Source organism: Nerophis ophidion, linkage group LG06 (genome assembly GCF_033978795.1).
Source record: "Nerophis ophidion isolate RoL-2023_Sa linkage group LG06, RoL_Noph_v1.0, whole genome shotgun sequence".
Taxonomy (NCBI): Eukaryota; Metazoa; Chordata; class Actinopteri; order Syngnathiformes; family Syngnathidae; genus Nerophis; species Nerophis ophidion.
The window spans coordinates 37,768,520-37,795,197 of NC_084616.1; the positions used below are offsets into that span (position 1 = coordinate 37,768,520).

The 26,678-nt window shown below is 42.5% G+C and overlaps 1 protein-coding gene across 4 annotated transcripts in view; it reads left to right on the forward strand.

Annotated features, from left to right (window-relative positions):
• The window catches only part of LOC133554655 (protein SON), a 128,698-nt gene that overhangs the window by 42,851 nt on the left and 59,169 nt on the right, over positions 1-26,678 (forward strand). For 3 of the 4 annotated variants that reach the window (XM_061903639.1, XM_061903640.1, XM_061903641.1), the window contains exons 16-17: positions 7,380-7,527; positions 7,602-7,670. In XM_061903639.1, coding sequence (XP_061759623.1) covers positions 7,380-7,527; positions 7,602-7,670 — 217 coding nt within the window. Of the gene's footprint in view, positions 1-7,379; positions 7,528-7,601; positions 7,671-15,119; positions 16,876-26,678 lie in introns of those variants that run through there. The other variant, XM_061903642.1, reaches the window with a different exon arrangement.

Genomic DNA, 26,678 nt, shown 5'->3' on the forward strand with positions numbered 1-26,678 from the left:
TTTGTTTTGGGGGGTTAATCCCTTCAGGATCCTCTTCAGCAGGTAAAATGCATGCTCTATTCGGTTTAAGTCTGGGGACTGACTTGGCCATTCTAAAACCTTCCACTTCTTGCCTCTGATGAACTCCTTTGTTGTTTTGGCAGTGTGTTTTGGGGCGTTATCTTGCTGTATGATGAGGGATCTCCCAATCAGTTTGATTGAGCAAAGGGGTGCTGTTTGGAAGAAACTAGAATATAAAACATCCATCCATCCATTTCTGCCGCTTGTCCCTTATAGGGCGGTAGGTGGGATACACCCTGGATAAGGGCATGTTTTCAGTTATTTCACCTTATTTTTTGAAGATTGTGTGTTCAACGTGAGAGGTGTCACTTCTTTATTTTTGTTGGCCAAACATAGCTTGTTGGAACAAAGCTTGTTTATTAGACTTCATCTTCATTAGCCAAACTGCTTTGTGTTTATACATATGAATGTATATATACACTATATTGCCAAAAGTATTTGGCCACCTGCCTTGACTCACATATGAACTTGAAGTGTCATCCCATTCCTAACCCATAAGGTTCAATATATGTATGTGTGTGTGTGTGTGTGTGTGTGTGTGTGTGTGTGTGTGTGTATATATATATATATATTTAATGAATTAATTTATTTAATTTTTAATATATTAATTATTATGTTGGGTTTTCCCCCCCCCCCCCTCCCTCAGGGCGGTTGCTGGTTGTTCCATCTCCATCGTTGGGGTCCCTGCGGGTGGGGTGGGTAGTTCCCACGACCCTGCGCTGAGTGGGTCTGTGGCGGCCGACTTGGGTGGGGTGGCCTGGTGTGGGCCGCGCCGTGCTCTCCAGGGTTGAGAGTGGGCTCGTGGGGGCCCGGGTGCTGGTTGGGCGGGGGCGGTCTTCCCGTCCGGTTGCAGGGAGTGCCTGGGTCCCCCCGGACGGGGAGTCCCGCCTTTCTGCCCGTGTGGGGGATGGTCCCTCGCTGGCTTGGGGTCTGGCCGTCCGCTGCTTCTCTTGTGCCGTGTCGTCTACCGGGCGCGTCTGTGTGCGGCTTGCTGCTGGCTCTTCCGGCCGGCACGGTGGGCCGGGCTTCCGGGTTCCCGTCGTTGGCCGGCCTGGCTGCGTGGGGCCGGGGGTCCCTGGTTCCCTGGGCGCAACACCTGCTGTTTGGGTTGGGCTCTCTGGGCGGCTGGCCGTACTCTGGCTCCCACACACACTGGGAGACAAATATATTGTACATACAAACACACTTATACTCTCACACACACTGTTATTCAATTATACAAATATACATACATAGGTATCTACGGTGGAAGAGGGGTTAGTGCGTCTGCCTCACAATACGAATGTCCTGCAGTCCTGGGTTCAAATCCAGGCTCGGGATCTTTCTGTGTGGAGTTTGCTTGTTCTCCCCGTGAATGCGTGGGTTCCCTCCGGGTACTCCGGCTTCCTCCCACTTCCAAAGACATGCACCTGGGGATAGGTTGATTGGCAACACTAAATTGGCCCTAGTGTGTGAATGTGAGTGTGAATGTTGTCTGTCTATCTGTGTTGGCCCTGCGATGAGGTGGCGACTTGTCCAGTGTGTACCCTGCCTTCCGCCCGATTGTAGCTGAGATAGGCGCCAGCGCCCCCCGCGACCCCGAAAGGGAATAAGCGGTAGAAAATGGATGGATGGATGGAGGTATCTACGCACCCACATGCATACACAAATGCAGTACCTACCTACATACTCCAAGTTCGTCCATCTACATGCACATTCACTGTACAAACATACATATACACATACTGTACATATATATTTAATGTACAAACATTCATATACACATTCTGTACATATACAAGTACATATACATACATACACTCATGCACATAATCACGTTTCATCAAACATATATTAAATTTGTTGCCCTAGGGCAGGGGTCGGCAACCTGCGGTTCCAGAGCCGCATGAGGCTCTTTGACCACTCTGATGTGGCTCAGCTGCTAAATTTCCAACCCCAGCGACTATTCCGTAAGCTTTCCGGATTTTATTGCCTCTCTCAGAAATCACCCGGGGATAACCTTCTCCAATTTTCACCTGGACTACAATACTAAGTGTTCAGTGATGGCAATGTCTTTAACCTCCTCTACAACATGTCGTTGCACCCGCTTTTACAACACGCGATCAGCGTGTCGACTGATCATTTTATGTTCAGCCTCTAATGATACACGAAGGCGACTGCAGCGCATACTTAGTCAACAGCCATACAGGTTACACTGAGGGTTGTAATATAAACAACTTTAACACTCTTACTAATATGCGACACACTGTGAACCCACACAAAACAAGAATGACAAACACATTTTGGGAGAACATCGGCACTGTAACACAACATAAACACAAAAGAACAAATACCCAGAATTCCATGCATCCCTACTCTTCCGGGTTACATTGCACCGAACCCCGTTCCCTCCAACACCGCCCACCTCAAGCAACGCACGAAGGGGGTGGGGGGATTTGGTGCTATCGCGGTGTATAATGTAGCCCCGAAGAGTGGGATGCATGGGATTCTGGGTATTTGTTCTTTTGTGTTTATGTTGTGTTACAGTGCCGATGTTGTTTTTATTGTTGTGTTTGCTGTTGTTGTTTTTGTCTCCCTGTCTAATCCCCCTCTTATCCCCACAATTTCCCCCTCTGTCTTCCTTTTTTTCTCTTTCTATCCTCTCCTGCACCGGCCCGGCTGCACCAAATGATAATATAAATACATTTAATAAATTCAAATTCAAATAAGGCAACAAAAGAAGTATCCTACACTTCTCTTTTTTAAAAGAGAAGTGTATGATTTGCTGGAAAAGCTGGACAAGACAGAAAAAAAAAAAGGTTCAATATGATGTCGGTCCACCTTTTGCAGCTATTACAGCTTCAACTCTTCTGGGAAGGCTGTCAATACGGTTGCAGAGTGTGTTTATAGGAATTTTAGACTATTCTTTCAAAAGCGCATTGGTGAGGTCCCATACTGATGTTGGTCCAGAAAGCCTGGCTCTCAGTCTCCGTTTTAATTCATCCCAAAGGTGATCTATCGGGTTCAGGGAAGGACTCTGTGCATGACAGTCAAGTTCATAGTTTATCCACACCATACTCTGTCATCCATGTCTCTATGGAACTTGCTTTGTGCACTGGTGCACTGTCATGTTGGAAGAGGAAGGGGCCCGCTCCAAACTGTTCCCACAAGGTTGAGAGCATGGAATTGTCCAACATGTTTTGGTATCCTGGAGCATTCAAAGTTCCTTTCACTGGAACTAAGGTGCCAAACCCAATTCCTGAAAAACAACTCCACATCATAATTGTTCCTTCACCTGATTTCACACTCTGCACAGTGCAGTCCAAAATGTACCGTTGTCCTGGCAACCTCCAAACCCAGACTCGTCCATCAGATTGCCAGATGGAAAAGCGTGATTCATCACTCCAGAGAACACGTCTTCACTGTTGTATAGTCCAGTGGCGACGTGCTTTACACCACTGCATCCGACGATTTGCATCGGACTTGGTGGTGTATGGCTTAATTGCAGCTGTTCGGCCATGGAAACCCATTCCATCTGGCTTGCCACTTCGTGGCTGAGTTGCTGTTGTTCCCAAGACTGACATTTTCTTATAATAAAGCCGACAGTTGACTTTGTAATATTTAGGAGCGAGGAAATTTCCCGACTGGATTTGTTGCACAGGTGGCATCCTATGACAGTTCCACGCTAGTAATTACTGAGCTCCTGAGAGCGGCACATTATTTCACAATTGTTTGTAGAAACAGTCTCAATGCCTAAGCGCTTGATTTTATACACCTGTGGCTGGCCGGAGTAATTAGGACACCTGATTCTGATCATTTGGATGGGTGGCCAAATACTTTGGGCAATTTAGTGTATGTACAGTACAGGCCAACAATTTGGACACACCTTCTCATTCAATGTGTTCTTTATCTTCATGACTATTTACTTTGTAGATTGTCACTGAAGGCATGAAAACTATGAATGAACACATGTGAAGTTGTTTACTTAACAAAAAAAGGTGAAATAACTGAAAACGTGTGTGTGAATGTGAGTGTGAATGTTGTATATCTGTGTTTGCCCTGCGATAAGGTGGCGTCTTGTCCACGGTTTACCACACCTTCCGCCCGAGTGCTGCTGAGATGGGCTCCAGCACCCCCGTGACCCTGAACGGGACAAGCGGTAGAAAATGGATGGATGGGTGTTTTATATTCTAGTTTCTTAATAATGGCCTCCATTTGCTCCGATTACTGATTTGCACACTCTTGGCATTATTTCGATGAGGTTCAATGGTTTTCCCTTCACAGGTGTCATAGTTCTGATCTACAATGAAAATACATTGAAAAGAGAAGGGGTGTCCACATTTTTGGCCTGTACTGTGTGTGTGTGTGTGTGTGTGTGTGTGTGTGTGTGTGTGTGTGTGGCTTTCACAGACCTGTAACTTCTTCTTTCAGAAGCGTATTTATACTCCAGTTGTTACCTGTATTAATGGTCTATGTTTGGCCTCTTTATCTATATAAAACACACTTTTCCACAACCTCAAAGAGTCACACTCCAAACTCCACTATGGCCAAGACCAAAGAGCTGTCAAAGAACAACAGAAACAAAATGGTAGACCTGCACCAGGCTGGGAAAACTGAATTTGCAATAGGTAAGCAGCTTGGTGTGAAAAAAATCAACTGTGGGAGAAATTATTCATAAATGGAAGCCATACAAGTCCATTTTAGAATGAATTTGAAGCATGGGCCCAGTGTTGGTAGGGAGGTGTAGACCGAGGCTAGTTTGTCTGCTATTTCCATATTTGTTGTATGCACACAGCATTTAGTTTCAATCTCTTGCACACGGCCAGAAGGTTCTGCTATTTAAAAAAAAAAAAAAAAAAACTCGACTAGAAATATGGGCACATTTTATTCTGGCCAGATCTCCTGACACGGTGACGCGAGATCTCGTCACACCTAATTTACAACTCAAAATGTATATATTTATTCCCATTACATACAATATAATATAATATAATAATAAGGTTTTCAACTTTGAATTGCCTTATTTATTGATAGATTTACCCGGAATAAGACCGCAATGCAGAGCAAAAAATAAACACGAACAACAATGAGAACCTTAAAAGGAGTTGGGAAAAAAATAACTAATGATGCAGGCTTAAGATGTGAAAAGTAGGAATAGCACACAGAAGGTCTGGAGAGGTAAAAGTTGACACTACACACTAGTACTGAGCCACATGGAACGAAAAGTGTGAATGCAGACAAAGCATAAGAGATATACATGACTGAAAAGCTGACACATCAGGAAATCTTTTGGCGCTGAGTGAGGGGACTGGGGAACTTAAGTGTTCAATTTCAAGATAGCAAGAGTAACCCCCCTTTATAAAAAAGGAAGCAAATTAGAACCTGTTAACTACCGACCTGTTTCTATTCTCAGTTCCATTTCGAAAGTAATGGAGAAAATAGTTTATGAACAGGCTGATAGATACCTTGCTACTAATAAACTAATGTACAAATTCCAATCCGGCTTCAGAACTAACCACTCCACTGACACATGCCTTCTCTATCTGACCGACCACATCAAACATGAGGTGGACGCGGGCAAATACTGCGGCATGGTCATGCTGGACATTCAGAAGGCCTTTGACACTGTTAACCACGCTATACTGTTGGATAAGCTCCGAGCAATCGGATTTGATGAAACCTCATCGAGCTGGATGCAATCTTACTTGGAGGGGAGGAAACAGGTGGTAGAGGTGAACGGCACCATGTCCCCTCCCCTCTCAGTAAGCTGTGGAGTCCCCCAAGGCAGTATACTAGGACCTTTACTGTTCCTAATATACGTAAATGACATGCCATCAGCATGCCACTGTGAATTGTTCCTGTTTGCGGATGACTCGGCCCTGCTGGTATCCGGCAAGGACAGGTCACAGGTGGAACAAATCCTCAGTGCTGAACTCCTTAATATTGCACCTAGCTCGCTGACAACAAGCTATCCATACACTTAGGTAAAACGGAATCCATCCTATTTGGGTCCCATATCAAACTTAAGAAGGTCAGTGACTTCACTATAAAAGTGGGTGACATTGTTATCACCGGGAAGGATGAGATTACCTACCTAGGTTCCATTCTAGAGGCTAATCTTTCCTGTGATAAAATGGCAACCAAGGTGATCAAAAAGGTCAACCAAAGAACGAGATTCCTCTACAGAATCTCCTCTCTGGTCAACAAAAGCACCTTGAGGATTCTAGCGGGAACACTCATTCAACCCTTCTTCGATTACGCTTGCACCTCCTGGTACCCCAGCACCTCCAAAACCCTCAAATCTAGACTCCAAACATCCCAGAATAAGCTAGTCCGTTTACTTTTAGACTTCCACCCCAGATCACACCTCAATCCAACCCACTTCTCCAAAGTGGGCTGGCTCAGGGTGGAGGACAGAGTAAAACAACCTGCACTGAGCCTAGTCTATAAAATCCGCTACACCTCCTTGATACCAAAGTACATGTCAAACTACTTCCTTAACGTAAATGACCGCCATAACCACAACACCAGGGGGAGCGCCACAAACCACGTTAAACCCAGATTCCGATCTAACAAAGGTCTTAACGCATTCTCTTTCTATGCCAAATCAATGTGGAATGCACTCCCAACAGGTATAAAAGTAAGTGCATCTCTATCCTCCTTCAAAACCGCTCTAAAACAACACCTCCAGGCAACATCAACACTTTACTAATACCCTCCTCCATTCACATCCCATCTCCCCGGATTATAAACAACTCAAATGTACTTCTAATGTATATAGTTGTTCTTATGCTATGTGAACTCACTATGTTATCTGCTGGCTGTACATATCCTATTAAATAAGACCTACACTGTTTCAATGTCCACATTTCTCTGTTGATGCAATTGTTGATGACTGAAGTACTGATATCAACCAAAGCTCCTCATCCCACCCCCCGGATTGTAAATGATGTAAATAATTCAATGTACATACTATGATGATTAACTTGTGTGATGACTGTATTATGTTGATAGTATATATTTGTACCATGAATTGATTAACGTGGACCCCGACTTAAACAAGTTGAAAAACTTATTCGGGTGTTACCATTTAGTGGTCAATTGTACGGAATATGTACTGAACTGTGCAATCTACTAATAAAAGTATCAATCAATTAGGTGCCACGCTCCATGGCCTAGAAACCATGCACTGCAACAACGGGGGCATAAGCGCCAGCAAAGCTGCCAGATCACACCTAACTTGTATATGTCCAAACGCTTCACAAGGACGACAGATGTGTTGTCCCTATTTCCTTTCTTTCTTTAGTCCTGTTCTGATAACCCTTGAATGTCTTGGTTAGGACCAATTCCTCAAAGCTGCACCGGTATCAGGCGGCGTCGGCGAGTTTCTAATGAGAAAGATGGGTTGGAAGACAGGAGAAGGCCTTGGGAGGAACCGCGAAGGCACTGTGGAGCCGATCATTATTGACTTCAAGGTGGACCGCAAAGGTCAGGAGCTCCCACAGTACTTCACTCCAAAGACTTGAAATCAACAGTCATACAATCTTTTTTGTTTGATTTAGGTCTGCTTGCCGAAGGGGAAAAGCCACAGAAACCAACAGGGGGAATGGTGGTAACCAAGGACCTCATGGGTAAGTGGAAAAAAAAATAATAATAATAATTTTGCTAATAAATGTTTATCTCTGTTGCTGTGGTTGTAAATTTAAGTACTGAGACTATAATAGATGTTCTCTGAACATCACTGTAAATAACGACACAAATAATACATGTCAGTGTTAAAATTACGACGGCATGAACACAATCTTAACATCAGCATTTTGGTTCCCTCGGCTTACTTATGGCAAGCTGCTGACTACAATACTTTATAAACCAAATACAGTGGAACCTTGATTTACAAACGTATTGATGCATGCAACAAGTCTAAATAGCATGATTATTGATTATTAGCTTGCAGCCATGCACCGACCAAATATACCCGATTAGCACTCTCCACAAGTCAATATCGCCTTTGTGCATTCAAACATCACCTTTGTGCATTCATGCACAGCATTAAAATATTGTTGGACAAAATGCGACAAAGAAGGAATGGCGTACAACACATGCGTGGCTTGAGTGACGTCAATCAATCCATGTTTATTTATATAGCCCCTAAATCACGAGTGTCTCAAAGGGCTGCACAAGCCACAACAACATCCTCTGTTCAATGGAGTGCAATAGAAGTCGAGTGGATCTAGCTTAATATTGTGAGAGTCCAGTCCATAGTGGATCTAACAGTGGTTCTTAACCTGGGTTCGATTGAACCCTAGGGGTTCGGTGAGTCGGCCTCAGGGGTTCGATGGAGCCTCCGCCACGGAGGTCAAGACACACCCGACTCATCTTGTAAATAAAAACTTCTCCCTATCGGCGTACGAGGATACCCCCAAACAATGTTCCCTCTGATTTTCCATCTGATTTGCAGGTGTGTTATTTGTTGAGAGTTCATGCACTGTGTTGGTTTTGTTCTTTGAACAAGGTGATGTTCATGCATTGTTCATTTTGTGTACCAGTTAAAAAAAAAAACGTATAACTTTGTCTTGAATAAAAAAATAATAATAATTAAATATTTCACTCAAGAAGGGTTCGGTGAATGCACATATGAAACTGGTGGGATTCAGTACCTCCAACAAGGTTAAGAACCACTGATCCAACATAATAGTGAGAGTCCAGTCCATAGTGGGGCCAGCAGGAGACCATCCCGAGCGGAGACAGGTCAGCAGCGCAGACATGTCCCCAACCGATACACAGGCGAGCGATCCACCCCAGGTCCCGACTTTGAACAGCCAGCGCGTCATCCGTTGCCACCATCTGTGTTTGTCCTTACCAAGTTTTACATGTTTCATGTTTAGACCTATTTGTATTCTTGGATTCATCTTCTGTACTTTTTAATCTTATTTTAGACTTTTTACATCCAGGACAATCTCCAGTACAATTGGAACATTATATAAATATGTCTCCATCTCTGCCAAGACATCTACTGTACCTTAAAGGCCTACTGAAACCCACTACTACCCACCACGCAGTCTGATAGTTTATATATCAATGATGAAATATTAACATTGCAACACATGCCAATACGGCCTTTTTAGTTTACTAAATTGCAATTTGAAATTTCCCGGGAGTTTTTTCTTGAAAACGTCGCGTAATGATGACGTGTACGCGTCACGGGCTGTTATGAATATGAGCGCTGTGTACACACACAGCTAAAAGTTGTCTGCTTTAACGGGGTAATTACACAGTATTTTGGACATCTGTGTTGCTGAATCTTTTGCAATTTGTTCAATTGATATTGGAGATGTCATTGTAGAAAGACTAAGTTGGGAAGCTTTAGCCTTTAGCCACACAAACACACAGTGATTCCTTGTTTAAAATTCACGGACTTTAAACTTTACTATGGATCTCAGCAAACATGGATCCCAACCGAATGTCAACCAGCAGGTTTCGGTGAGAAAATTGTGGTTAAAAAGTCGCCTCTCGACGGATATCAGCTGAGCTTGTGCCGCTCATAGCTGCCGTGGACTTCGCTGAGACACTGCGCTTCAACACCCGGCCGTGGACGTACACTTTCAAACTCACTAAAACACGAGCAACACAGTAGACAGATAAGGGATTTCCCAGAATTATCCTAGTAAATGTCTCTAACTTCATATGAATCCGTCTCAATGCAACCTGATTGCAATTGCGTTTTTTTTTTTTACTTGTTTATTTATTTATTTTTTCTAGTCCGTCGCTATCAATATCCTCAAAAACGAATCTTTCATCCTCGCTCAAATTAATGGGAAAGTTGTCGTTTTCTCGGACTGAATAGCTGTTTTTGTTGGAGGTTCCCATTAAAATCAATGTGAATATATGAGGAGCCATCAATATGTGACGTATTCGTCTGCAACTTCCAGTAGAAGCAGGGCTTTTCTTCAGTTGCGAACTTTATCGTGGATGTTCTCTACTAAATCCTTTCAGCAAAATTATGGCAATATCGCGAAATGATCAAGTATGACACATAGAATGGACCTACTATCCCCGTTTGAATAAGAAAATCTCATTTCAGTAAGCCTTTAACTCAAATGTATATTTGCTTTACATAAGTATTTAACCAAACCACTAAATGCAGGGGCTTTAGCATGCTAAATAATTAAAAGTAAATCTATTGCTTAGCAGAGGCTGTTGATTGCTTTTTTCTACTTCTGTCCGGGAATGTGCAACCAAATCCTGAACCTGAGCTTCAATGCTCCCAGACATCCTCTGATTATGAAATCATCGTCTGGTCTTAAATATGTTCATTTGAATGAACAGAGCTTACTACCAAAGATGGACACGGTCAGAATTTAGGTGAAATTAACAGGGGCATATGTTGTTTTGATTTCAGAAACTTGGCTGACTATTACAAATGGGCAGAGGTGGGTAGTAACGCGCTACATTTACTCCGTTACATCTACTTGAGTAACTTTTGGGATAATTTGTACTTCTAAGAGTAGTTTTTATGCAACATACTTTTACTTTTACTTGAGTATATTTATAGAGACGAAACGGTACTTTTACTCCGCTCCATTTATCTACAATCAGCTCATTACTCGCTACTTTTTTTTTTTATCGATCTGTTAATGCACGCTTTGTTTGTTTTGATTTTGTCAGACACGCATTCAAAGTAGGAACTACGCATGCCTGCGTTTCACCAATCAAATGCAGTCACTGGTGACGTTGGACCAATCAAACAAAGCCAGGCGGTCACGTGACCGTCACACGTCGAATCCGACCTAAAAAAGTTGAAAAACTTATTGGGGTTGTTACCGTTTAGTGGTCAATTGTGCGGAAAAGTACTGTACTGTGCAATCTACTAATAAAAGTTTCAATCAATCAATCAATCAATCAATCAAAAGTGTAAAGGAAAAAAGACACTTTTTATTTCAACCGTACTTCCCGTCAAAAGCCTATAGACTGATCGCACAGTTCCTGTCTTCACAATAAAAGTGCCGCTCCGTCGCGCCTGCGCTAACAAAATAAGAGTCTCCGAAAGCCAGCGCAAACAAGCGAGCAAGCTACGGAGTTTGCCGCCAATGTATTTCTTGTAAAGTGTATAAAAACGAATATGGAAGCTGGACAAATAAGATGCCAAAAACCAACGACTTTCATGTGCTAAGACAGAAAAGAGGAACTTTTTTTCTCCTCCATTTGAAAATTTGGACATTATCAGCACTACTGTCTGATTCCAATCAATACAAGTCATCAGAATCAGGTAATACACCAACTTATATTCTTGTCTTCATGAAAGATAGGAATCTATATGTTAAACATGCATGTATATTCATTAAAACACCTTTAACATGTCAACAAAAACGGCAAAATAAATAATTATAAATTATATACTGTGTATATATATATATATATATATATATATATATATATATCTACATATCAATCAACCAATCAATCAATGTTTACTTATATAGCCCTAAATCACTAGTGTCTCAAAGGGCTGCACAAACCACCACGACATCCTCGGTAGGCCCACATAAGGGCAAGGAAAACTCACACCCAGTGGGACATATATATATATATATATGTGTATATATATATATATATATATATATATATATATGTATATATACACATATATATATGTATATATGTATGTGTATATATATATTCATATATATATATATATATATGTATATGTATATATATATATATATATATATGTGTATATATGTATGTATATGTATATATATATATATATATATATATATGTATATATGTGTATGTATATGTATATATATATATATGTATATATATATGTATATATATATATATATGTATGTATATATATGTATATACTGTATATATGTATATATATATATATATATAAATAAAAAAAAAAATAAAAAAAAAATATATATATATATATATATATATATATATACATATAATATGACGTGTGTGTATGTATATATGAGGTAGATCACCTCGACTTGGTCATTTATTAAGTAATTGATTAACGTTGAAAAACTTATTGGGGTGTTACCATTTAGTGGTCAATTGTACGGAATATGTACTGTGCTGTGCAATCAATCAATCGATGAATGCCTACTGAGCCTACGGTGCTGTTAAGTTATTGTGGCTCAATTTGCCTTATTTTTTTTTATTTTAATGTATTATTATTTAATATATATTATTGTTTTAGTTGCTTAAGAGATATTCCTGGCTATGAATTTGCTCATTGCTATTTTTATGTTTTTGTGCATTATTTGTTGCCTTAATCATTAAACAAACAGGTTACTCATCAGTTACTCAGTACTTGAGTAGTTTTTTCACAACATACTTTTTACCTATACTCAAGTAAATATTTGGATGACTACTCCTTACTTTTACTTGAGTAATACAACTCTAAAGTAACAGTACTCTTACTTGAGTACAATTTCTGGCTACTCTACCCACCTCTGCAAATGGGTATGTTTAACGCACTGATAGGCCAAAAAAAGGTGGGGGTGTAGCTATTTATGTTAAATCAAGATTTAATGCTTCAATTGTTCTTCGACAGTTAATCAGTAAACAATTTTATTTTTTGGCTCCAGATGTAGAAATGGTAAAATCACTACAAAATACTCCTATGGAATTACAACAAAATGCACTCAGATTTCCCTCGCCCGGACGCGGGTCCCTGGGGGCCCCCCTCGGGAGCCAGGCCCAGAGTTGGGGCCCGGCTGGGCTCAGCCCAAAGAGGCTACGTGGGTCACCCCTCCAATGGGCTCACCATGCATGGGAGGGGCCATAGAGGTTGGGTGCATTGTGAGCTGGGCGGGAGCCGAAGGCAGGGCACTTGGCGGTCTGATCCTCGGCTACATAAGCTAGCTCTTGGGACTTTAATCTGAACCCGAGTGGTGTTTTGTTATTGGACTTCTGTGCTTGTCACAGATTGTCCATAATAAACTCCATGTTCAAACATAGGAGGTGTTCATATGTGCACTTGGCACCAGGACACCCTAGGCCGCAGTTCCATGATCGACTTTGTAGTTTTGTCATCGGATTTGCGGTGTCATGTTTTGGACACTCGGGTGAAAAGAGGGGCGGAACTTTGGTGGGGGAGGATGACGGAAAGACCTGGCAGGCCCAAGCGCATTGTAAAGGGTCTTCTGGGAACGTCTGGCAGAGTCTCCTGTCAGAGAGAGTTTCAATTCCCACCTCTGGAAGAACTTTGAACATGTCACGAGGGAGGTGCTGGACATTGAGTCCGAGTGGACCATGTTCCGCACCTCTATTGTCGAGGCGGCTGATTTGAGTTGTGGGCGGAAGGTAGTTGGTGCCTGTCATGGCGGTAATCCTAGAACCCTTTGGTGGACACCGGCGGTAAGGGATACCGTCAAGCTGAAGAAGGAGTCGTATTGGGTTCTTTTGGCTCATAGGACTCCGGAGGCAGCGGACAGGTACCGACAGGCCAAGCAATGTGCAGCTTCAGCAATCGCAGAGGCAAAAACTCGGACATGGAAGGAGTTTGGGGAAGCCATAGAAAATGAATTTTGGACGGCTTCGAAGCGATTCTGGACCACCATCCACCGCCTCAGGAAGGGGAAACAGTGCACTTTCAACATTGTGTATGGTGCGGATGGTGTGCTGCTGACCTCTACTGCGGATGTTGTGGATCGGTGAAAGGAATACTTCGAATAACTCCTCAATCCCACCAACACGTCTTCCTATGAGGAAGGAGTGCCTGGGGAATCTGTGGTGGGCTCCGCCAAGGCTTTCTTTTGTCACTGATTCTGTTCATAACTTTTCTGGACAGAATTTCTAAGCGCAGTCAAGGCGTTGAGGGGTTCTGGTTTGGTGGCTGCAGGATTAGGTCCCTGCTTTTTGCAGATGATGTGGTCCTGATGGTTTCATCTGGCCGGGATCTTCAGCTCTCACTAGATCGGTTCGCAGCCGAGTGTGAAGAGACCGGGATGAGAATCAGCACCTCCAAGTCCGAGTCCATGGTTCTCTCCCGGAAAAGGGTGGAGTGCCATCTCCGGGTTGGGGAGGAGGCCCTGTCCCAAGTGAAGGAGTTCAAGTACCTAAGAGTCTTGTTCACGAGTGAGGGAAGAGTGGATCGTGAGATCGACAGGCAGATCGGTGCGGCGTCTCCAGTAATGTGGACGCTGTATCGATCTGTTGTGGTGAGGAAGTAGCTGAGCCGGAAGGCAAAGCTCTCAATTTATCGGTCGATCTATGTTCCCATCCTCACTTATGGTCATGAGCTTTGGGTTATGACCGAAAAAACAAGATCACGGGTACAAGCGGCCAAAAATTATTTTCCTCCGCCGGGTGGCATCCTTAAAAATAGGGTAAGAAGCTTTGCCATCCGGGAGGAGCTCAAAGTAAAGCCACTGCTCCTCCACATCGAGAGGAGCCAGATGAGGTGGTTCGGCCATCCGTTTAGGATGCCACCCAAACGCCAGTCCGACCAGTAGGAAGCCACGGGGAACACCCAGGACACGTTGGGAAGACTATGTCTCCCTGCTGGCCTGGGAACGCCTCGGGAACACCTCGGGATCCTCCGGGAAGAGCTGGGCGAAGTGGCTGTGGAGAGGAAAGTCTGTGCTTCCCTGCTTAGGCTGCTGCCCCCCGACCCAACCTCGGAAAAGCGGAAGAAGATGGCTGTATGGATGGACTACATAATACTGTGGTTGGCTGTTACAGTCCTCCATCTGCTTCAAAGGAGGCGCTAGAGTCATTAAAACAGCTTCTGGTTAAGTTGAATGATTAATGATTAAATAAAATTTCAGATAAATCTAAATTGATTGATTTTGTTTGAACTAATGTGCTTCATATGTGTGTATTCTGTAATGATTTGAGTGATCACTTGCTGCTTTTCCATGGCAGTTTTTTGCAAAATCAAATGTCGATAAATTTCATTTGCGACTTGTAGTTGTTGCCAATAAACGGTGATTGGCATTATAAGCCGTAATTCTCGTAAAAATCTCACCCCGCGAGACTCCACTTTACGTCAATAAAAGACGAATGTAGCAAGTGATCAATCAAAGACAACTTCCTTACATCCCCTTTGATCCTTGCCACAGGTCCCTTCGCTGCAACAGAGGCCAGCCCGGTGAGGCCATGCCGCATCGTTCGCTTCCCCCACGGCCGACCCATTGGAGACTTACGTCCCCGTTAACATTGTTTGGGCATGTGGGTCGGCCTCTGTTGCGAGGAAGGTACCAGTCACTGACCGATCGACGCGTAACCAAGTCAACCCGTCTGCACATCGATTCGATGTTTAGGGGCCCTCTAAATGCACAAAAAGTGTTTCCATCATGCTTTTGCAAAAAATGTCAATATCAAAACATTTCACAAACCTCCTCATGAGAGCACAAAAATACTTTTGTGATATTTGAGATATTTTGCTGTGTGTAGAAAGACTAGAATTCCAAAGTGCAAAAAAACTCATTGTTTTAGAAGCAATTTTAAAGGGGAACATTATCACAATTTCAAAAGGGTTAAAAACAATAAAAATCAGTTCCCAGTGGCCTGTTGTATTTTTTGAAGTTGTTTTCAAAATTTTACCGGTCCCGGAATATCCCTGAATAAAACTTTAAAGTGCCTTATTTTCGCTATCTTCGAAACCACTATCCATTACCCTGTGATGCCATACAGGGCTGCCAATACAAACAACATGGCGGTTATCACAGCAAGATATAGCGACATTAGCTCGGATTCAGACTCGGATTTCAGCGGCTTAAGAGATTCAACAGATTACGCATGTATAGAAACAGATGGTCGGAGTACGGAGGCAGATAGCGAAAACGAAATTGAAGAAGAAATTGAAGCGTTTGAGCGAATAGCTATTAACGCTATTCGGCCATAGCGTGGGTGTACCTAATGAAGTGGCCCATAGCATGGCTGCCTTATTAGCATCGCCGGTAAAATGTGCAGACCAAACGATCAGGACTTTCGCATCTTGTGACACTGGAGCAACTTAAATCCGTTGATTGGTAAGTGTTTGTTTCACATTAAATGTGGGTATCTATTTTCAAATGTACATACAGCTAGCGTAAATAGCATGTTAGCATCGATTAGCATAGCATGTTAGCATCGATTAGCTGGCAGTCATGCCGTGACCAAATATGTCTGATTAGCACATAAGTCAACAACATCAACAAAACTCACCTTTGTGATTTTGTTGACTTAATCGTTGCAAATGCATCTGCAGGTTATCCATACATCGCTGTGCCATGTCTGTCTTAGCATCGCCGGTCAAATGTGAAGACACTCTGGTACATTCAATGGGGGTCTGGCGGCAGATTTCTTGCCAGAGGTGCAACTTGAATCCCTCCCTGTTAGTGTTGTTACACCCTCCGACAACACACCAACGAGGCATGATGTCTCCAAGGTTCCAAAAAATAGTCGAAAAAACGGAAAATAACAGAGCTTTGACCCGTTGTTTTTAATGTGAAAATGAATATGGCGGGTATGTTACCTCGGTGACGTCACGTTCTGGCGTCATCGCTAAAAGACCGATAAACAGAAAGGGTTTTGATTTGCCAAAATTCACCCATTAAGAGTTCGGAAATTCCCTAAAAAAAATACATGGTCTTTTTCTGCAACATCAAGGTATATATTGACACTTGCATAGGTTTGGTGATAATGTTCCCCTTTAAACATTTCAATGAACAAGCCTTTCATCATGATTTGTCTATTGTGGACTGGGATGAATCTAATACCAGATGTAGAGCTAGCTTGGATGTTTTTCAAATACACTTTTATGCAAATTATAAATAAACATGCACAATAGGTCCTGGGTTCGATCCTGGGCTTGGGATCTTTGTGTGGAGTTTGCATGTTCTCCCCGTGACTACGTGGGTTCTCTCCGGGTACTCTGGCTTTCTCCCACCTCCAAAGACATGCACCTTGGTATAGGCTGATTGGCAACACTAAATTGGCCCTAGTGTGTGAATGTTGTCCGTCTACCTGTGTTGGCCCTGCGTTGAAGTGGCGACTTGTCCAAGGTGTACCCCGCCTACCGCCCGTGTGCAGATGAGATAGGCTCCAGCACCCCCCACAACCCTGTAAGGGACAAGGGGTAGATAATGGATGGCTAAATGCACCTTTGAAGAAATACAGAGTGAAGGGGCGAGAAAAATCCTTGGTTTTCTACAGAACTTGTAGACATCATTCAATTGTGAAATAACGAATGGGATAAGGCAAGACAAAATAATTATGCCACTGATTGGTCCTTTTTTGGACAGCTTTGCTTAATCAATGTGCTTTGCCTATCAAAAAGGCCAAATCAGAATATTTTTTTGTCGATCACCAATGAAAACCTCAACAACCCACAGAAATTTTGGAAAGTGATCAAATCTCCGTCTGTGAATAAAAACACAGTGTCTCTTCTCACATTTTTACTTAACGAATCAATGCCAGATTATGATCAAACTGAAGTCCTGAATTGTTTTAACAAGCATTTTGTATCATTTGGTTCTCTATGTGACTCAAAAGGAGGCAACTATAGAGAATCCTTGTACAGAATCTCCCACGTTTTCCGGAAATCATTTTTAGTTTGGTCTTTTTTACTTGTCATGAAGTGCATAAAACTCTAAAAACACTAGACCACAGAATGCCCCCTGGAGCCTCATTTTTTAAAGCTGGCAGCTATTTTTTATAGCAGAGCCACTTTCAATTCTTAATGTGTCAATTAAAAACAAAGACATTCCATCAGTTTGGAAATATGTGTTTGTCCTTTCTTTATTAAAGGGAGGTGATCCAGCAGTCCTTACACATTATTGGCCAATATCAAAAGTTCCAATATTCAAATAAAATGATTTCTAAATATCAATCAGGCTTCAGAAAAAAGCAAAGCACTATCACTGCTAGAATGAAGGTGGTAAATGGCATCATTGTAAAACATAAACAGTAATTGGCCTCTCTTTTTATTGATCTCTCTAAAGCTTTTGAGCATACTATTTTAAAACGCAGGCTGTTTTTCCTTTGACTGTTAGAACATACGATTCCTTAGTTTTCAGATTATTTAGAAAACAGGACCCAGTGTATTATATAGAAGGGCTTTTGTTCCTAATGTGCCACTGTTCATAAGGGGTGTCATCCTGTCATTTTAATGTGGAATGTCAATGTAATTCTTTGTTTAACTTTGCTGCTTCTTGGGCAAGACTCCCTTGAAAAATAGTTTTTTAATCTCAGTGGGATTTTTTATTGGTTAAAGGTTAAATTTAAAAAAAAATAATTCAAACGTCTTTTTGTGGCAGCATTGGAGAAAGTTATACTTGTAAACAAACTAGGGAGCCACCATGGCGGCGCTAAAGCGGCTCTGGAGCCTCGAGTTGCTGACGCCCATCTTAGACGCTTTTGCTCAAATGAGTTGCGGTTTAATCTACTGACACTACACATATAAGTGATGATAAATTGCGAACAAATTCTGCCTATGCCATAAGATGTGGGTGTGATATGGTGCCAAAATTTGCTTTTATGATTCGCCACAAAACACGAAACATTAAAATCTCAGCTCCACGTATTCAGATCTTGATCTTCTTTGAAATGATCATGATGACACCCTGAATGGCCCGAAACAATTCTTGTTCCTACGTACTCGTAGTGGGCGGAGCCTGAAGGAACTCTCCTGAAGGAATCAATAAAGTACTATCTAGTGGTTAAAACTGCCTCACGCCATCACGCAATCCGTCGTTTCTGCACTTTAAGTGATTAGAGACAGATGATAAACTGATGGGTGATAATAAATTGCAAATAGTTTTTTTTCCTCTAAAAATTCAGATCTTAATCCAATATTGTAGAAATTATGATGAACACACGCGAAAGTGCCCAATAGGTCAGTACATATTCGTATCCATTCGACGGAGCCTGGCAGTGAATACCGCTCTACGCGATCTCCAATCAAAATGTCATTACATCACATCAGATGATTTGACACAAATACTTAACTGATAGGCGATAATAAAATGTGAATAAATATTATCTACACCATAGGGTGTGGGTGTGGCATATGGCGCCAAACTTTGACCTGATAGTCGCAAAATAAGAAACGTTATCAACTTGGCTCCACAAGTTCAGAGCTAAATCTCATCTTGATCACTTGATTGATTGATTGATTGATTGATTGATACTTTTATTAGTAGTTTGCACAGTACAGTACATATTCCATACAATTGACCACTAAATGGTAACACCCGAATAAGTTTTTCAACTTGTTTAAGTCGGGGTCCATGTTAATCAATTCATGTACACATGATGATATCAACCTGAAATGATTTGTGAGTCAGTACCTAGTCATAGTTATTGATAGTGGGCGGAGCCTGGAGGCAAAAACTGCACCTCACCATCAACCATCAAACGTTCTTTACTTCCCTTTAGCTGATCGGATCTTCCTCCAAACTGACATAAGGCTTTAAGGTCGGGGTCAGATTATGTCTTGATGTTGATTTCAACACTACGATCGCCCCCTAGTGATGAAAAATTGGAACATTCTTAAAGGCCTATTGAAATGAGATTTTCTTATTTAAACGGGAATAGCAGGTCCATTCTATGTGTCATATTTGATAATTTCGCGATATTGCCATATTTTTGCTGAAAGGATTTAGTAGAGAATATCCACGATAAAGTTCGCAACTGGAGAAAAGCCCTGCCTCTACCAGAAGTTGCAGACGATGACGTCACATGTTGATGGCTCCTCACATCTTCACATTGTTTTTAATGGGAACCTCCAACAAAAACAGCTATTCGGACCGAGAATACGACAATTTCCCCATTAATTTGAGCGAGGATGAAAGATTCGTGTTTGAGGATATTGATAGCGACGGACAAGAAAAAAAAACGCGATTGCATTGAGACGGATTCATATGTTTTTAGAGACATTAACTAGGATAATTCTGGGAAATCCCTTATCTTTCTATTGTGTTGCTGGTGTTTTAGTGAGTTTAACAGTACCTGCTAGTCGGAAGTGTACGTCCACGGCCGGGTGTTGACGTGCAGTGTCTCAGGGAAGTCGACGGCAGCTTTATGGGCGGCACAAGCTCAGCTGATATCCGGTAAGAAGCGACTTTTTAACCTCAATTTTCTCACCGAAACCTGCTGGGTGACATTCGCTCAGGATCCATGTCCGCTGTGATCCATAGTAAAGTTTCACTTCTGTGAATTTTAAACAAGGAATCACCGTGTGTTTGTGTGGCTATAGGCTAAAGCTTCCCAACTCCGTCTTTCTACTTTGACTTCTCCAATATTAATTGAACAAATTGCAAAATATTCAGCAACACAGATCTCCAAAATACTGTGTAATAATGCCGTTAAAGCAGACGACTTTTAGCTGTGTGTGTGCGCAGCGCTCATATTCCTAACAGCCTGTGACGTCAAGCGTACACGTCATCATTACGCGACGTTTTCAAGAAAAAACTCCCGGGAAATTTAAAATTGCAATTTAGTAAACTAAAAAGGCCGTATTAGCATGTGTTTCAATGTTAATATATAATCATTGATATATAAACTATCAGACTGCGTGGTGGGTAGTAGTGGGTTTCAGTAGGCCTTTAACCTTCCATCAAACATTCCAGAAATGTTTGATGGTGGATTTCAACCACATCACTGCAGTTGTGCAAATATTGCCCCTTTGTGGTGAAAAATTATGCAAAACCCCGTTTCCATGAGTTGGGAAATTGTGTTTAATGTAAATATAAACGGAATACAATGATTTGCAAATCATTTTCAACCCATATGCAGATGAATATGCTACAAAGACAACATATTTGATGTTCAAACTGATAAAAAAAAAAAAAAAATGCAAATAATTATTAACTTTAGAATTTGATGCCAGCACCACGTGACAAAGAAGTTGGGAAAGGTGGCAATAAATACTGATAAAGTTGAGGACTGCTCATCAAACACTTATATGGAACATCCCACACGTGTTCAGGCTAATTGGGAACAGTTGGTAGCCATGATTGGGTATAAAAGTAGCTTCTATGAAATACTTAGTAATTCACAAACAAGGATGGGGTGAGGGTCACCACTTTGTAAGCAAATTGTCGAACAGTTTTAGAACAACATTTCTCAACGAGCAATGGCAAGGAATTTAGGGATTTTACTATCTACGGTCCGTGAAATCATCAAAAAGTTCAGAGAATCTGGAGAAATCCCTGCACGTAAGCGATGATATTACAGATTTTGATCCCTCAGGCGGTACTGCATCAAAAACCGACATCAGTGTGTAAAGGATATCACCACATGGGCTCAGGAACACTTCATAAAACCACTCACAGTAACTACAGTTGGGCGCTTCATCTGTAAGTGCAAGTTAAAACTCTACAATGCAATGTGATGGTATGGGATTGTATTAGTGCCCAGGGCATGGGTAATTTACACATCTGTGAAAGCACCATTAATGCTGAAAGGTCCATACAGGTTTTGGAGCAACATATGTTGTCAGCCAAGCATCATGGAGGCCCCTGCTTATTTCAGCAAGACAAGTGTTACAACAGCGTGGCTTCGTAAAAAAAAAGAGTGCGGGTACTTTCCTGGCCCGCCTGCAGTCCAGACCTGTCTCCCATCAAAAATGTGTGGTGCATTATGAAGCGTAAAATACGACTGTCGAATGACTGAAGCTTTACATAAAACAGAAATGGGAAAGAATTCCATTTTCAAAGCTTCAACAATTAGTTTCCTCAGTTCCCAAACGTTTATTGAGTGTTGTTAAAAGAAAAGGTGATGTAACACAGTGGTGAACATGTCCTTTCCCAACTACTTTGGCACGTGTTGCAGCCATTAAATTCTAAGTAAATTATTATTTGGAAAAAAAATAAAGTTAATGAGTTTGAACATCAAATATCTTGTCTTTATAGTGCATTCAATTGAATTTGGGTTGAAAAGGATCTGCAAATCATTGTATTCCATTTATATTTACATCTAACACAATTTCCCAACTCATATGGAAACGGGGTTTGTAAAATGTATAACTTCCTTCCAATTTTGACAGTGGGGAGTTGTATTGAGTTGGATACAACCACGCCAGCTGCACATGGGCGTAAGGCGGGGTACAGCCAGGAATAGTCTCCAGCACACCCACGACCCCATAAGGGACAACCGATTGAAAATGGATGGATGGATGGCAACCGCGCCACTGCAATGACGCCGATATTGCCCCTTGTTGAAGAAATTATAACAGTCATGATTGGCAACATTAATTTTTTTGGGGCCTAGTGTGTCAATGTGAGTGTGAATGGTTGTCTGTTTGTATGTTTGTTCTCCAATGGGGTGGCGACTTGTCCAAGGTGTCCCATTCCTTCCGTCCGAGTGCAGCCAGGGTAGGATCCAACGCCCCCATGATCCTGAAAAGGACAAGCGGTAGAAAATGGATGGGTGGGACTTGCTTCCATATGTTCTGATATTCCACAAAAGAGTCGGAGTATTGAGTTGAATGTATCTGCTTTACTGCAGTGGTGCCAATATCGCCTCCTTGTAGTGAAAAAATTATAACAGTCATAGCTTCTTTCCACATGATCCTAAATGTTTCAATGGGTTGTTGAATAGGGCGCAACTGCATGACTATGGTGGAATGTGGTGGAATATTATAAGAGTCATAACCTCCACAAGCTCCATACTTTCTGAACATTTTGATGGTGGCTCCGAGTATTGAGTGGGGTGCAACTGCATCACTGTTATGGCGCCAATATTGCCACCTTGTGGTGGAATATTAAAAATTTGAACATGCTCCGATCATCCTGACTTTTTGTGATGTGGGTCATAGTAACTTAAACCCAGTAGACGAGAGGGTAGCTTCTCTCCACCTTCGGGTGGGGGGACGGGTCCTGACTGTTTGTGCTTACGCACCAAGCAGCAGCTCAGAGTACCCACCCTTTTTAGTTTCCCTTGAAGGGAGTAGTGGAGAGTGCTCCCTCGGGTGATTCCTTTGTTCTGCTGGGTGACTTCCACACTCATGTTGGCAACAACAGTGTTTATGGATCTAACTAAAGCATTTGACACAATTAATCACAATATTTGAATCAGACAAGGGGACGGCGTGGTGAAGTTGGTAGAGTGGCTGTGCCAGCAATCTGAGGGTTATTTGTTCAATCCCCACCTTCTACCATCCTAGTCACGTCCGTTTTGTCCTTGGGCAAGACACTTCACCCTTGCTCCTGATGGGTCCTGGTGAGCCCCTTGCATGGAAGCTCCCGCCATCAGTGTGTGAATGAGCGAATGTGGAAATACTGTCAAAGCACTTTGGGCTCCTTAAAAAGGGGTAGAAAAGCGCTATACAAGTACAACCCATTTACCATTAAATAAACTAGAACGATATGCCATCAGATGGTTGGTCTTAAACTGGATATGAAGTGATTTACGAACAGGAAACAATACGTGAAGCTAGGCCAAGAGACATCTACAACGCTAAATATATCCTGTGGTGTACCTCAGGGATCAATACTAGGACCAAAAAATATTCAATCTCTATATAAGTGACATCTCTAAAGTTACAAAGGATTTAAAGTTAGTATTATTTGAGGATGATAGAACAGTGTTTTGTTCAGAAGAGAACACAAAGAAGCTAATACAAATAACAGAATAAATGAACAAATTAAAAAGATGGTTTGACAAAAACAGACTATCTTTGAATCACAGTAAAACTAAAATAATGCTATTTGGTAACAGTAGAAGATAAATTCAAACACAAATACAAATAGACGGAATAGAAATTGAAAAAGTAAATGAAGCCAAATTTCAAGGTATAATAATGATTGATAATTGAACTGGAAATCTCATGAAAAAATATACAACATAAAGTAGAAACACATCAATAATGAATAAAGCAAAACATGTCCGCCCGATTGTAGCTGAGTTAGGCTCCAGCAACCCCGAAGGGAATAAGCGTTAGGAAATGGATGGATAGATGTTCTTGACCAAAAATCACTTTATATTCTCTACTGCTCTCTAGTGTTACCATATCTGAGTTATTGTGCATAAATATGGCAACATAACTACAAAAGTACATTTAATTCATTCTGTTACAAAAAAGATCAGTTAGAATAATACATCATGTTGGATATAGAGAACATACAAACCCCTTATTTATAGTGAATAAGGAAACAGCTAAAATTATACACGAAGAAAACAATAACCTGCTACTTAAGAATATAAAACAATTATTCTCAAAAAAAGAGAAATATAATCTTAGAGAAAAATGTAATTTAAAAAATTTGTATGCACGTACAACACTTAAGAACTTCAGTACGGTGTGGCGCAGTGGCCGTGCGCAACCCGAGGGTCACTGGTTCAAATCCCACCTAGAACCAACCTTGTCACGTCCGTTGTGTCCTGAGCAAGACACTTCACCCTTGCTCCTGATGGGTGCTGGTTGGCGCCTTGCATGGCAGCTCCCTCCATCAGTGTGTGAATGTGTGTGTGAATGGGTAAATGTGGAAGTAGTGTCAAAGCGCTTTGAGTACCTTGAAGGTAGAAAAGCGCTATACAAGTACAACCCATTTATCATTTATTTATATCAGTATGTGGACTTAATTATGGAATGGATTAAGCATGATCAACTTTGTAGTTGTGTCATCGGATTTGCGGTCTTATGTTTTGGACACTCGGGTGAAGAGAGGGTTTTTTTCTACCGATCACCACCTGGTGGTGAGTTGGCTCCTAAGGTGGGGTAGGATGCCGTACAGACGTGGCAGGCCCAAATGCATTTTTAGGGTCTCCTGGAAACATCTAGCAGAGTCTCCTGTCAGAGAGAGTTTCGATTCCCACTTCCGGATGAACTTTGACCCTGTCACGAGGGAGGTACTGGATATTGAGTCCGAGTGGACCATGTTCCGTGCCTCTATTGTCAAGACGGTCGATTGGAGCGTGGCCGCAAGGTGGTTGGTGCCTGTCGTGGCGGTAATCCTAGAACCCGCTGGTGGACACCTGCGGTGAGAGATGCCGTCAAGCTGAATAAATAGTCCTATCCGATCCTTTTGGCTCATGGGACTCTAGAGGTACCTGTCAGGTACCAAAAGGCCAAGCGGTGTACAGCTTCGGTGGTCGTGGAGGCAAAAACTCTGACATGGGAGGAGTCCGGGGAAGCCATGGAAAACGACTTCCAGATGGCTTCAAAGCGATTCTGAACCACCATTTTCCGCCTCAGGAAGAGGAAGCAGTGCACTGTCAACGTGTATGGTGAGGATGGTGTTTTCGACTGCAGATGTTGTGGTTTGCTCGAGGGAATACTTCGAAGTTCTCCTCAATCCCACCAACACGTCTTCTTATGAGGAAGCAGTGCCTGGGGAATCTGTGGTGGGCTCTCCTATTTCTTGGGTTAAGGTTGCCAAGGTAGTTAAAATAGCTCCTTGGTGGCAGTTCTTTAAGGTTCCGGATGCTGTGGGGCTGTCTTGGTTGACAAGACTGCAACATTAGGGAAAGTACATCTGTATTGTCAGACCAGGGTTGTGGTTCCTCTCTTTAATAAAGGGAACCGGAGAGTGTGTTCCAACTATCTTGGGATCACACTCTTCAGCCTTCCTGGTATGGTCCATTCAGATGTACTGGAGAGGAGGCTACGCCGGATAGTCGAACCTCTGACTCAAGAGGAACAGTGTGGTTTTCGTCCTGGTCGTGGAACGATGGACCAGTTCTATACTCTCGGCAGGGTCCTCGAGGGTGCGTGGGAGTTTGCCCAACCAGTCTACATGTGCTTTGTGGATTTGGAGAAGGCATTTGACCGTGTCCCCGAGGAAGTCCTGTGGGGATTGCTCAGAGTATGGGCTATCAGACCGTCTGATTTTGGCGGGCCGCTCCCTGTATGGTCAGTGTCAGAGCATTTTTCCGCATTGCCGGAGCATTACTAGTAAGTCGGACCCGTTTCCAGTGATGGTTTGACTTCGCCAAGGCTGCCCTTTCTTACAGATTCTGTTCATAATTTTTATGGACAGAATTTCAAGGCTCAGTCAGGGCTTTAAGGGGATCCAGTTTGGTGGCTGCAGGATTAGGTATCTGCTTTTTGCAGATGATGTGTTCCTGATGGCTTCATCAGGCCAGGATCTTTAGCTCTCACTGGATCAGTACGCAGCCGAGTGTGAAGCGACTGGGATGAGAATCATCACCTCCAAGTCTGAGTCCATAGTTCTCGCCAGGAAAAGGGTGGAGTGCCATCTCCGGGTAGCGGGAAAAGATCTTGCCCCATGTGGAGGAGTTCAAGTACCTCAGAGTCTTGTTCACGATTGAGGGTGGAGTGGATCTTGAGATCAACAGTTGGATCGGTGCGGCGTCTTTAGTAATGCGGACACTGTATTTGTTGTGGTGAAGAAGGAGCTGAGCCGGAAGGCAAAGCTCTCAATTTGTCGGTCGATCTACGTTTCCATCCTCACCTATGGTCATGAGCTTTGAGTTAATGACCGAAAGGACAAGATCACAGGTACAATCGGCCGAAATGAGTTTCGTTTGCCAGGTGGCGGGGCGTTCCCTTAGATTAGAGTGAGAAGCTCTGTCATCCGGGAGGAACTCAAAGTAAAGTCCAGCTCCTCCACATCTGGAGGAGCCAGATAAGGTCAGGATGCCACCCAAAAGCCTCCCTAGGGAGTTGTTTAGGGCACCTACGACTGGTTGGAGGCGACGGGGAAGACCCAGGACACGTTGAGAAGACTAGG